The 14081-nt window shown below is 56.3% G+C and overlaps 1 protein-coding gene across 1 annotated transcript; it reads left to right on the forward strand.

Annotated features, from left to right (window-relative positions):
- Positions 1–10494: 10494 nt before the first annotated feature.
- On the forward strand, positions 10495–12118 carry CCDC166 (coiled-coil domain containing 166). The gene is made up of 2 exons (XM_010385522.2): positions 10495–10976; positions 11073–12118. Exons 1-2 carry the CDS (start codon positions 10533–10535, stop codon positions 11982–11984), a joined length of 1356 nt encoding a protein of 451 aa, XP_010383824.1. The 5' UTR covers positions 10495–10532; the 3' UTR covers positions 11985–12118.
- Positions 12119–14081: the final 1963 nt, after the last annotated feature.

Here is a 14081-nt window from a genome sequence, read left to right on the forward strand (position 1 = left end):
TGAGCCTGTTGTCCCAGCTACTTGGGAGGCTGAGGTAGGAGGATCACTTGAGCCGGGAGGCAGAGGTTGCAGTGAGCCCGGATTGCGCCACTGCACTCCAGCCTGGATGACAGTGCCAGACCCTGTCTCAAACAACAACCACAACAAACTACTTGCTCAAAAAGAATTCAGAAAAAGAAGGAAAAGGAACAAAGAATAGATAAGACCAGCAGAAAACAAATAGCAGGACCGGGCGCGGCGGCCCACGCCTGTCATCCCAGCACTTTGGGAGGCCGAGGCGGGTGGATCATGAGATCAGGAGATCGAGACCATCCTGGCCAACATGGTGAAACCTCATCTCTATTAAAAATACAAAAAAAGTAGCTGGGCGTGGTGACGCATGCCTGTAGTCCCAGCTGTTTGGGAGACTGAGGCAGGAGAATCACTTGAACCTAGGAGACGTAAGTTGCAGTGAGCCAAGATCGTGCTACTGAACTCCAGCCTGGCAGCAGAGCGAGACTCCTTCTCAAAAAAAAAGGCCGGGTGCAGTGGCTCACGCTTGTAATCCCAGCACTTTGGGAGGCCAAGGCAGGTGGATCATGGGAGTTTGAGACTAGCCTGGCCAATATGGTGAAACCTTGTTTCTACTAAAAATAGAAAAATTTTTTAGCTGGGCGTGGTGGCTTGAGTCCGTAATCCCAGCTACTAGGGAGGCTGAGGCAGGAGAATCACTTGAACCGAGGAGGCAGAGGTTGCAGTGAGCCGAGATTGCACCACTGCACTCCAGCCTGGGCGACAGAGTAAGACACCGTCTCACAAAAAAAAAAAAAAAAAAGGCTGATTTAAACCTTACCATTTTATTTTTATTTTTATTATTAGTTTTTGTTGTTGTTGTTTTGAGGCGGAGTCTCACTCTGTCGTCTGGGCTGGAGTGCAGTGGCTGGATCTCAGCTCACTGCAAGCTCCACCTCCCGGGTTTACGCCATTCTCCTGCCTCAGCCTCCCAAGTAGCTGGGACTACAGGCGCCCGCCACCTCGCCCGGCTAGTTTTTGTATTTTTAGTAGAGACAGGGTTTCACCGTGTTAGCCAGGATGGTCTCGATCTCCTGACCTCGTGATCTGCCCGCCTCGACCTCCCAAAGTGCTAGGATTACAGGCTTGAGCCACCACGCCCAGCCTATTATTATTATTATTATTTTTATTTTATTTTTTGAGACGGAGTCTCTCTCTGTCGCCCAGGCTGGAGTGCAGTGGTGTGATCTCAGTTCACTGCAACCTCTGCCTCCTGGGCTGAAACGATCCTCCCACTTCAGCCTCTTGAGTAGCTGGTACTACAGGTGCAGGCCACCGTGCTCAGCTAATTTTTAATTTTTTGTAGAGTCCAGGCATGGTGGCTCATGCCTGTAATCCCAGCACTTTGAGAGGCTGTGGTGAGTGGATCACTTGAGGTCATGAGTTTGAGACCAGCCTGGCCAACACGGCAAAAACCCGTCTCTACCAAAAATACAAAAATTAGCCAGGCGTGGTGGTGTGCACCTGTGATTCCAGCTACTTGAGAGGCTGAGGCACGAGAATTGCTTGAACCCAGGAGGTGGAGGTTGCAGTGAACTGAGATTGTGCCACTGCAGTCCAGCCTGGGTGATGCAGTGAGACTCTCTCAAAAAATAAACAAAAAATGTTTTTGTAGAACAGGATCTTCTATATTGCCCAGGCATAAATGTACTTCAACTATAAAGACATAGTAAAAAGGACGGAAAAAATATATACCATGTAAACACTAATCATAAGAAAACTTTAGGCCGGGCGCGGTGGCTCAAGCCTGTAATCCCAGCACTTTGGGAGGCCGAGATGGGCGGATCACGAGGTCAGGAGATCGAGACCATCCTGGCTAACACAGTGAAACCCCGTCTCTACTAAAAAAAAAAATACAAAAAACTAGCCAGGCGAGGTGGCAGGCGCCTTTAGTCCCAGCTACTCGGGAGGCTGAGGCAGGAGAATGGCGTAAACCCGGGAGGCGGAGCTTGCAGTGAGCTGAGATCCGGCCACTGCACTCCAGCCTGGGCGACAGAGCGAGACTCCGTCTCAAAAAAAAAAAAAAGTTAGTAGTTATATTAATATCTGGCAAAATATATGCCAGGGCATGGGATATTACCAGAGATAAAGAAGAATAATTTGTTAGGATAAAAGTTTCCATTTATCAAGAAGATACTATAATTCTGAACGTATATGCACCTAATATATATAAAGCAAGCCTGCCATCACTGAAAGGAGAAACCATTAAACCTACAATTACAGGCAGAGACTTTAACACTCCTTTTTAGTGGACCCTAGCAACATTGTCATCCAGGGCAACGACTGGGCATTCGGAAGACAATGCCCCCATAATGTGCTGGAATACACCTTATTTTCAAGTGTGTATGAAACGTTTAGCAAGATAAACCACATTCAAAGTACCGTAAAACAAAGTTTAACAAATGCAAAATAATTGAAATCTGGGCCGGGTACAATGGCTCACACCTGTAATCCCAGCACTTTGGGAGGCCAAGGCAGGCGGATCATGAGATCAAGAGTTCGAGACCAGCCTGGCCAACATGGCAAAACCTCATCTCTTCTAAGAATACAAGATTAGCTGGGCATGGTGGTGTGTGCCTGTAATCCCAGCTATTGGGGATGCTGAGGCAGGAGAATCGCTTGAATCCTGGAGGCAGAGGTTGCATTGAGCCGAGACCACACCACTGCACTCCAGCCTGGGTGACACAGCAAGACTCCGTCTTGAAAAAAAAAAGGGGGGGGAATTGAAATCATGTAAATTATGTTCTCTGATCCCACAAAATTGGATTAGAAATAAATAACAGAAAGACATTTGGAAAATCCCCAAAGATTTCAAGATTAAACAACACACTACCAAATAAACAATAAGTCAAAGAAATCATAAGGTAAACTAGAAACAATTTTGTACTGAAAGATAATGAAATCCTAATGTATGAGAATATGGAGGATGTCCCCAAAGCAAGGCTTGGAAGGCAACTGACAGTTCTGAATTCAGGAATTGCCAGTGGGTAGCAGGAGCCTTTGCAGAACCGATGGAGAACAGCTGGTTCTTTGGAGACTGCAGAGCAGTTCAGGTTGGCTGGGATGGGCTGCCAGGGGCAGCGAGGAAGCCCAGCCGCCCCCAGCGCCAACAGAGGTGAGGACTGGCAGGCCAGTACCCCCATTCTTCACCTTCCCTGGGGAACCCCAAGGAGAGGAAGTCCTGACCCTGTCATTCTGCCTCTGAGAATGGCCCCATAGGCAGAATTATACCAACACCAGTGAACTGTCAGCAAAAAAGAATTCTTTAGAGTGAACGTTACTACCCTGAATTATTAAATCAGTTTTCTACCCAGCAAAATTAAACCATTTCCAACTTTTTGTTTCCCTTTTTCATTTTACTGCAGTTATTTTCACTGGGGTTTATTATTTCCCATATACACTTTCCAGGAGACATTTGATTTATCCGTTAGTTGGGTGGGTTTTGTTGTTGTTGTTTTTGAGACAGAGTCTCACTCTGTTGCCCAGGCTGGAGTGCAGTGGCGCGATCTCAGCTCACCACAACCTCCACCTCCTGGGGTCAAGAGATTCTCCTGCCTCAGCTTCCCGAGTAGCTGGGACTACAGGCACGCACCACCACACCCAGCTAATTTTTGTATTTTTAGTAGAGACGGGGTTTCACCATGTTGGTCAGGATGGTCTCGATCTCCTGACCTCGTGTGATCCACCCGCCTCGGCCTCCCAAAGTGCTGGGATTACAGGCGTGAGCCACCGTGCTCATGCCCACCATGAGACAGAGTTTCGCTCTGTCACCCAGGCTGGAGTGCAGTGGCGCGATCTCGGCTCACTGCAAGCTCCGCCTCCCGGGTTTACGCCATTCTCCTGCCTCAGCCTCCCGAGTAGCTGGGACTACAGGCGCCAGCCACCTCGCCCGGCTAGCTTTTTGTATTTTTTAGTAGAGACGGGGTTTCACTATGTTAGCCAGGATGGTCTCGAACTCCTGACCTCGTGATCCACCCGTCTCGGCCTCCCAAAGTGCTGGGATTACAGGCTTGAGCCACCGCGCCCGGCCAAGATTATTTTTTCTCAGCATTTGTTAGTCAAATTTATTTGACAATAAGCCACAGTACGTTTTTTTATAATTTATTTTACTTATTTATTTATTGAGATGGAGTCTTGCTCTGTCACCCATGCTGGAGTGCAGTGGTACAGTCTCAGCTCACTGCAACTTCTACCTCCTGGGTTCAAATGATTCTCCTGCCTCAGTCTCCTGAGTAGCTGGGACTACAGCGGCGTGCCACCACATCCTGCTAATTTTTGTATTTTCGGTAGAGATGGGGTCTCACCATGTTGGCCAGGCTGGTCTCGAACTCCTGACCTCATGTGATCTGCCCGCTTCGGCCTCCCAAAGTGCTGGGATCACAGGCATAAGCCACTGCGCCTGGGCTAAGTCACGATAAGTTTTGTCGCATGCGGTTGTAACTTTTAGCTTTATTTTGGGTGCGTTATTGACGTGGACCTTGCACTGAATTTTTAGCCAATCCATGGGGAAATCATGGGTGAGGTCTAGGGGGAGGTCATCATCCAGAAGACCCAAAGCCACAAGGGTGGGGCCCAGATCACAGCCTCCGGTGAAACAGTGTGGCTGGAGCCTCTTACTTCACACACACTCAGCATTCCGTAACCCAAGAAACCAAACTCCCCTGGCCCCCACCTCTCAAACTGCGACAGTCCCCATGCATGGCCCCCGCCCTCTCCCATAAGGGCACCATCCGTGTGCCATTGTGTGAGCTGAGATCCTACCTTGCCTCTGAGTGTCACAGTCTGAGAAGGTATCACCACCCTGACCCCTCCTATGTCACAGCCATGGCCCACTACCCATCTCATCTCATACACAGCCTCTCCCTGTCCTACTGGGGCTACCTGGTGGACTCCAAAATGGCCCTCTCCTCTCTCCTGCTCCAGGTGTGGGCTACAGACTCAGATACTATACCTGAGGTACAGGTACATGTACCCATATCTCCCCTCTCTCCTGCTCTGCGTGTAGGCTACAGACTCAGGTACCCCAGATCTCTCCTCTCTCCTGCTCTGGGCCTGGGCTATAGACCCAGGTACCCCAGGTTTGTCCTCTCTCCTGCTTCAGATATTGGCTATAGACCCAGGTACCCCAAGCCTCCCCTCTCTCCTTCTCCGGTGTAGGCTATAGACCTAGGTACCCCAGGCCCAGCCCCCCGGTCACTCCAGTCATTTACCTGAGCCCCTCCAGTGGGGACACACGCCAGTTTCGGATGTGGTTTTCTCTGAGATCATGCATCTGGAGGCATGGACTCAAAATGAGCGTCCCCAAGGAGGCGTGTCTTTAGCTGGGCACCCCTGATGGCTGCCTCTCAGGGATGTCTCTGGAGCTGGGTGCAGGTGTCATCATTGAAGCCTGTGTAGGGGCTCTGGACCCTGGACACCCTCCTTTGACCATCTTCTTCCTCACAGAGGTAGATGACTCTGAAGGGGCCCCATGGAGGCCTACCTGGACCACACCGCAGTCCCCCACTGCCCTGGTTATGGATGATCAGGAATGACCTGGTCAGGGCCTGCTGGCTGGGGCCTCGTGCTCGTACCTGCACAGGTGCGGAAGTGCAGCCATGGCCCTCGTGGTGTGGACGGGGGAGGGCAGAGCGCTTTCTCTGGGACAAGCGTGGGTGTGGGAGCTGATGCATGTCCCGGCCTGGGGCTGGAGCTTCCATCCGGGGCTGACCGAGAGCCTTATGTGGATCTGGCATGGGTTCTGAGGTACCTGGCCACGGGGGCAGGGTCTTTGTCTCAAACACCCTTGCCTAAGCCAGCCCGTGGGTGGGGTTTCGGGGAGGCCTGCCAGGAATATGGGGCAGAGGACAGGTTCAGGTTGGGCCCAGGGCGCCGAAACAAACAGGACTGGGGCCCCAGTGCCTGACCCCAACCAGAAGATACACAGGGTGGGCAGCTCCACTGGGCCTCCCTTGTGGCCCTGCCCGTCGTTCCCTTTGCCCTCTTGGCCGTCAGCACCAGCTCTGAGCTGCTGTACAAGGGACGAGGTGTACGGGGTGGAGCTGCCCCTTGGGTCCTGGGCTCCCATGTGGAGGGAGTGCAGAGAAGTGGGAGGAACCCCTCACAGGTCCAAGTCACAGCCCCAGCATTTCCAGGGGGCTTTGGACAACTCACCTTGCCTCGGTTTCTCCATCTGTGAAATGGGAACAGAGGCTGCTGGGAGGGCTACGCTCAGTGTGCCAGGCACACAGCCCCACCGCCGTGGCTACACTCAGTGCAGGGCTCACCCCAGTCTCAGGAGATGAATCAGGCAGGACATGCAAAGCAGCAAAGGCAGAAAGACAGGGGCACGGAGAGTGGGGGACACCCAGGGAGCCTGTGGGAGCCCACGAGCCCCAGGAGCAAACACAAGGCGGCCCTGTGCTGCAGCCTTCAGGGTCCCCAGCAGGGCCCAGCCTAAGGGGCTGGGGTGCAGGAGGGAGGCTTGCCTGGATGTGTGGGGGAGTGAGGCTGGCCTGGCTGCGGGGGCGGTGGGGGCAGGAAGGGAGGCTGACTCAGCTGTGGTGAGGGTGGGGAGGAGGGAGGCTGGCCAGGCTGTGGTGAGGAGGAGGGAGGCTGGCCAGGCTGTGGGTGGGGAGGAGGGAGGCTGGCCCGGCTTTGGGGCAGTGGGGCAGGTGGTAAAAGGAGGGAGCCTGGCCCAGCTGTGGGAGGGGAGGGCCTCACAGGGAGCAGACGGCGCCCCTCCTCCCAGGGCCTTTCCTGTTTGCCAGGCTGTGTCTGAGGGGGGTGTGATTGCGCGTCCTGGGGGAACAAAGACCACCATACCACTTGCGGAGGGGCCCGGGAAGACCCCCGAGGGTGGGAGATGTGTCACAGGAAGTGAGTTCTGTCTCCATGGATGGTGCAGGACCTGGTGAACCCCAGAGACCGCCTGCCTTCCTAACACAGTGAGAGAAAAGCCTTGGGGGTCCTGAGGAGGTATTTGAGCCCGTCCCCAAGGCCAGACTCCCCCCACTTCCCCGCGAAGAATCGCCCCATGCAGCGCGGCCCCCCAGAAGAAACAAGGTCTCCTCCTGCCCCTCATCCCCACAGGTCAGAGGCACAGCTGGGCAGCTGGTGGCCAGACCCAGGTCAGGGCAGAGGTTAACGTGCTGGGCTGGGCAGAGGCCTGGGGGGGCAGGGGTGTGGTCGCAGGGACAGGGGTGTCCGGACTACACTAGGGCTGGGGTCAGGGCTCCCCCAACTATTTCATGGAGTTGGTGGGTGGGGCAGGGGTTGCAGAAGTGGGAATTGCAGAATTGGGAAGAAGGAAACCTCCAGGATGCCCAGACAGAGGAGAGCAGAAGGCTCCCAGACCTCTCTGTGAGGAGGCATTGGTGAGATTTAAAGCAAAGAAAAATCAAGAAACCCACAGGCAGAGATAACGTAAAACTTAAAACCTCACCTCACCAGGGACTGAAAGGCAAAGAGCAACGCAGACCCTCCAGCGGCAGACGTGCAGGTGCCGTGGGGATGGGGGCAGGGAAAGAGCAGTCCAGAGCTGGGACATGGCGTGGCCTGGGGTGGTATGGGGTCTGAGACTGTGGGGGACCTGATCGGCCCATGTGAGCAGACCTCTGCCTATTGCTGCCTCAGTTTCTCAATCTGTCAAATGGGGACAGTGACCCCACACAAGGCCTGAGGGTAGCGGGGTGGAGAGCACTGGGGTGGGGCCATGGCAAGAAACCAGAAGAGGCAACACTGGGCATTAAGGGCCCCTGTACATGAGCCTGTCCCCCATGGCAGATGAGTCCCTGCTGCAGGGATGCAGGGATGGAGGCTCATGTTTTCTCATGATTCTGTGTGGTCTTTTCCCAATTTTCTGTGAAAGGAGAGGCACCATTTTCATATGAAAAGCCCATATATTAAAGCCCACATTCAGATGCAGTTTAGGAGTTTATAACAATGTCCTATTACAATATTAATGCTAAACAGACTGCCTTGTTTGGCAGTTTGTGTCCTCTTATTTTTACTTTTATATATTTTTTTCGAGACAGAGTCTCACTCTGTCACCCAGGCTGAAATACAGTGGTGCAATCTCAGCTCACTGCAACCCCTGCCTCGAGGGTTCACGCCATTCTCCTGCCTCAGCCTCGCGAGTAGCTGGGATTACAGGCGCCCGCCCCCACGCCTGGCTAATTTTTTTTTATTTTTAGTAGAGACGGGGTTTCACCATGTTGGTCAGGCTGGTCTCGGGCTCCTGACCTCGTGAGCCACCCACCTCGGCCTCCCAAAGTGCTGGGATTACAGGCGTGAGTCACCACGCCCGGCTATAAAATATATATATATATATATATTTCTGAGACAGAGTCTTGCTTTGTCACCCAGGCTGGAGTGCAGTGGCGTGATCTTGGCTCACTGCAAGCTCCGCCTCCCAGGTTCCCACCATTCTCCTGCCTCAGCCTCCCAAGTAGCTGGGACTACAGGTGCCTGCCACCATCCCCAGCTAATTTTTTGTATTTTTAGTAGAGACGGGGTTTCACCATGTTGGTTGGCAAGGATGGTCTGGATTTCCTGACCTTATGATCCGCCCGCCTCAGCCTCCCAAAGTGCTGGGATTACAGGCGTGAGCTACCGCACCCAGCCTAAAATACATTTTTTTACAAGGAGTAAAATGCCTCAATCGTGTTCCTAATTTTAAAAGGCCCTGCTGCACCTTTCAGGCAGGTTGGCTGATCAGACCAAGCCCAGCCATGTCCATGAGCCACCAGACAGTCTCCACCACAAACCTCTGTGTAAACATGGTTTTCTAAACTGTGTCCCTCACAAAGCTACAAGTCAAAGATCCTCAAATCTGCCCACATCCCAGCAAATGTGGACAAACTGGGCAGAAACTCAACTCTATGATAACAGGACACAAAATAGGGGTCAATTCAAGTTGTGTGTCGAAGGCTGCTGCACACATTGTTCCTGAGGCATCTAACAGAATGGGAGCTGGGGACAGCTGGTCTAGACTGAGGCAGATCTTATAGGACCAACAGGTTGTGATGCCTGCTGTGCAGTAACGACCAACACATCAAGACAGCAGAGTTTGCAGCAGAGAAACAGTGTCACAATCCCTGGGCACCGAGCGAGGAGATGGGGGGGACCTTCAAATCCATGTCCCTGAGTTCTGGGCTGGGGTTTTTAAGGGAATTGTGGCGGGTGAGGGACTGTAAAATGGGGTCATCAATTGGCCGGGGAAAGGGGTAAGTCCCCAGGATGTGGACCCTGTGTTCTTTGGCGCATCAGCTCCTGGTGGGGGTACTTCAGACCAGCTGGGTCAGTCGTTTCATGCGTGTGCAGGACCTGTCAAATAGGAAACTTCACATTTTACAACGTTTAAGTTGTTACCTACAGAGCAGTTATGGGAACCTCTACTCTTGTGACAGGGTCTGTGTGATTCTGGGGCCACAGGCACCAAACAGCTCTGAGGAAGGGGTTGGGAGGCAGGCCGACCTCACCATGAATGCTGAGCGAGATGCAAGCTGGGTTTTCCTCTCTCTCCTCCCTTCTTCCCTGATTAATTTAATAAAGTTTATAGGGATGGTTTCAATAATGATGTTGTGTCCACAAAGTCAGCAGAAAAGGAGAAAAAGCCAGTCCCCATCGGCTCCCTATGCCCTCAGCCATCCGGGCACACGGGAAGGGAAGCTGCCCAGCTGCAGAGCCGCGGATGAGTTGAGCGGGCGCCGCACGCACGGGTTTACGAACTTCAGAGAGAAACGCTCTCCAGGCGCCCAGTGGACTCCATGCTTCAGGAACCCCAATTCCCACGGGGCCCTCACCGAAGGAATCACGAAATGCTCAAGGAAAAGTGTATAGGGATGGTTTACAGGGATGGTTCAAGGGTCCCTGAAGAGGCGAATGCTCCAGGGAAGCGCCCGCTCCTGACAACGCAGAGATTTCACTTGGGAGACGGGGCGGGGGAACGTGGTGAGAAGCTCCTCTTCAAGGGGAGGACCGCCCGGGAGAAGGCCCATTGCTGAACCCAAGGCGAAGGGCGCTGCTGGGCTCTGTGAGATTCAGAAGCACGTCCGGAGTCCGCCTGAAGCCCAGTCTTGTCAGCTCAGGCCCTGTCTCTGGGGCGCATTCACAAGCAGTCGCGGGCGACTTAGGAGGCGGGAGTTGTACGGAAGGAAGGAGTCGGCCATCGCCCAAGTAACGGGGTGGGGGTGGGAGAGGACGACTAAGTTCTGTCTCCATAGAGACGTGCCCGCCGAGCAGCAACATTACTAATGTTGGCCGCACGAGACGCACAGCCAAGGTCCAGCGGGAGCCCACGAGTGAAGGTTGGCAAAGCTGCCCTGACCCCCGAGACCCAAAGCCTCGATCTGCCTCCCCAAAAGCCTCGTGAGCCTGAGGCGCGTCCCCCCTCTAGGCCTGGGGCCTATAATATTTAGGCTGGGTAAGAGGAAGGGCTAAGCTGGGGAAGGGGCCGGGGTCGCTGCCTTCACCAGTCCTGGTGGTCCAGGCAGCAATCCATGGCGCCCAAGAAAAAGCGCGGGCCGGGCGCGGGGAGCCAGCCAGGGGGTGCGGCGGCCGCGGGTGCCGAGCAGCCGCTGTCTGAGCGGGCGCAGTACCTGCAACGCGAACACGCGCTGCTCTCGGAGCAGCTGGACGCCTGTGAGGAGCGCGTGGACCGGGTGCTGCGGGAGAACGCCTTCCTGGACCGCGAGGCGCTGCGCCTGCGCGAGGAGAACCGGCTCTACGCCAGCTACGTGAGCGCGCGCGCCCAGCGCTGCGCCAACGCCATCGTCCGGCTGGACGAGCAGAACCGCGTGGACCTGGCGCAGATCCACTGGCAGCGGGCGGAACTGGCCTCGCTCTACCACGGGCGCGAGGACGGGGTACGCGCGCAGCTGCTGGAGATGGAGGCGCGCGCGGCACAGATGGCGCGGCAGGTGCAGGAGCTGCAGCCCTACAAGGCCAGTGCGCGCGCCCGCGGCCGGGGTGCGGCGGGGCGGGGCTGGCGGCCAGGCCGGGGGCCGGGTGGGGGTGAGCTGACGGCGCCCACGCCGCAGGTGCTGCAACTGGAGCAGCTGGCTCGGATCCGGGCGCTGGAGCGCGATCTTCTGCATATGCGCGTGGAGCACACACAGCTGCTCCACCGCGTGAAGCGGCGCTTCCTGGAGGACAAGGCGGCCTTCGAGCGCGAGGCGCGTCAGCGCGTGCAGTCCCTGGCACGGCGCGCGGAGCGGGAGGCGGCGCGCGCGCTTGTGGCGCACACGCAGGCCATCAAGGCGGACAACGGGCGCCTGCGGCAGGAGCTGCTGCTGCTGCTCCGCCGGACTCAGCTGCTTCACGACACGCGGCGCCAGCTGCTGGAACAGCGCGAGCAGCTGCACCGCGAGCACGAGGACACGCGGGACCTGGCGCGTGTGCACGGTTGGCTGCGCAGGGGCCCCGGAGGCCCGCCGCTCTGGGAGCCGCCGGCCTCCTCCCTGCCCACCTCGCGCCCCGGGTCATTAGCCGCCCCCATAGGCCCGTCGCGGGCGGCCTCCCAGACCCCGTCCGTGGTCCCGTCGCGCGCGGCCTCCCAGACCCCGTCCGTGGTCCCGTCGCGCGCGGCCTCCCGGGCCCCGTCCGTGGTCCCGTTGCACGAGGCTTCCCGGGTCCCCTCGTTGGTGCTATCAATCATGGAGTCCGCGGTCCCATCGCTGGCCACTTCAAAGGTGCGATCCCGGATCCCATCCCTGACCGCGTCGCGCGCAGGCTCCCGGGCCCTGTCGCTGGCGCAGTCACTCGAGGGCTCTCGGATCTCTTCGGGGTCCTCATTGAGGGTGTCCTCGCAGGACACTCTCCGCTCTACGAAGTCTGGCCCCAAGCTTCGCTCTGGTCTGTCCCGGGATCGGGATCCGGCCCTTCTCCCCCCACAGTCGGAGGAGAGCGTGAATGCTGACGCTGCGGCAGAAGCCTCCCCGGGGAGAGCCTGAACCTGCGGGGAGGGAGGCCCGGGAGTCCCCGGTGTGGGCGAGCCTGGCGCGCAGGACGCTTAGGGGGATAATGCAATGGTTAATAAAGGCGTGGCCCCCAGGCGGCTCTGACACCCACGTGCAAGCTCTAGCATTTCCGGCCGGCACCGGGGCCACTCACTCGTGCTTCCAATTTCCAAGCTTCCAGGGAGCTCAGCGCCTACTTTCCCTGAATGCCCTCCCTGAATGCCCTCTGGGACCCCGCGTCCCTGCCCTCAGCGGAGCCCCACCGCGAGCCGGCAGGCTCAGAAGCAAGCCCGGGCACCGGCGGGCGCGGACAGGCGACAACGCAGCAGCTGGCAGCGGGGCCGCCACGGGGAGACCCGGGGGACGAGCTTGGGCTTTGTTCTCCGCGCCAAGAGGAAGTCATGTTCAAGCTCTTGGGAGATTTTTAGTAATTTAAAAACTTTGGTACACTTTCCAACTTAGAGAAAGTTGCAGGAGTAGCACAGGGACGGCCATGGACCCTTTATCCGAATGCCTGGCCGCTGACGCTGCCCGTGAATTTGGTCCGTGTGTGTGGCTGTGCACGCGCGTTGCTTCGGAACCGTTTGAGATGCGGTTGGAGACGCTGGCCCCGTGGCCGCGAAGTACTTTCGTGCGTATTTCCTGAACAGAGGATGTTCTCCTACGATGCCGCAGTGCAGTGCTCAGAACCAGGACGTTTACTGTGGAGGAATATTATCCCATCATCGCTCACATCACAGTTTTGTCACCCGTCCCGAGTGTTTCTGTAGCTGTCCCCATCTTCCAGGCTCACGTGTGGCATTTAGTTGTCGCGTCTGGATGTGTACAGGCGGTTACTAAAATGCTGCTCCATGGAGGGTCAAACTTATGGACTGCGTGGGACGCCCGCCCAGCTGGCGCTCATGCTGCATTGTGGCCGCGACGCGACCAGCGAGTGCCCGCGGCTAGAGCGAGCCGTGCCTCGCGTCGGGGCGGCGTGGGTTCCGGGGGTGCGTGGGGGCGGCTGCGGCTCTGCGGGTTGGAGGTGGCCTCCCTTGCTCCTTGTCCCGCGGGCCGGCTCCTCCCTCTGAGCAGGCCTGTGGTGCTCAGCCCTGGTTTTGCTGAGGGCGGGGTCGCGGGGTCCCAGAGAGCATTCGGGGAAAGCAGGCGCTGAGCTCCCTTGCAGCTTGGAAATTGGACGCACGTGGGTGCCCCCAGTTTCCCCAGGGACCAGGGTGGGCCCACCTGAGCCATCTCTGTCCCCTCACGAGGAGTTGCCAACGCTGGGGCTCTGTGCCCCGGGCGGGCGGGCGGGCAGGGAGGTGGGTGCAGCTGCTGGGAGGCGGGCAGCTTCCCTGGCTTGCAGGGCCCCATGCACCTCCCTGCATGGACCTCGACCTTAGGGTCTGTGTAGCTGGGTCGTCCCTGTGTGTGACGCTTTTTGGTGCAAGGGTGTCTGGCCCTGGGGCAAGAATTGTATTGGGGAGGGGGACAGCCGGGCCCTGGAAAAAGTAAAGGGAGCCCACTCACTCAGCCTGTCTGGAAGGTTGGCTCTTTGTGAATAAGGATCCAAACGTTCAAGTAAAACACACCTGTGAGTGGGTAAATCTGGGACACTGACACCACCAAAGGCCGCCAAGGATGAGGAGCAACAGAAGCTCCCAGTCATTACTGGTGGGAAGGCAGAATGGCACAGCCACTGGGCAAGAGAGTTTGGCAGGTTCGAAGCGTACTCTCACCTTACCATCCACAATAGCACTCCTTGGCATTTGCCCAAAGGAGTTGAACATTTTTATATGTGTCCTTATAAAAACCCACACATGTAGTTAGCCGGGTGTGGTGGTGCACACCTGTAATCCCAGCTACTAGGGAGGCTGAGGCACAAGAATCGCTTGAACCCAGGAGGCAGAGGTTGCAGTGAGCCGAGATCACACCACGGCCCTCCAGCCTGGATGACAGAGTGAGACTCCATCTCAAAATAATGATAATAATATAATAGGGGAAAGTGCCTATGAAGGGGTATTATGGGATCTCTGTACTCTGATCAATTTTTCAGTAAATCTAAAACTGCCCTCAAGATATAAAGTCTGTTAACTTCTTTAAAAAGTAAAA

Source organism: Rhinopithecus roxellana, chromosome 17 (genome assembly GCF_007565055.1).
Source record: "Rhinopithecus roxellana isolate Shanxi Qingling chromosome 17, ASM756505v1, whole genome shotgun sequence".
Lineage (NCBI taxonomy): Eukaryota > Metazoa > Chordata > Mammalia > Primates > Cercopithecidae > Rhinopithecus > Rhinopithecus roxellana.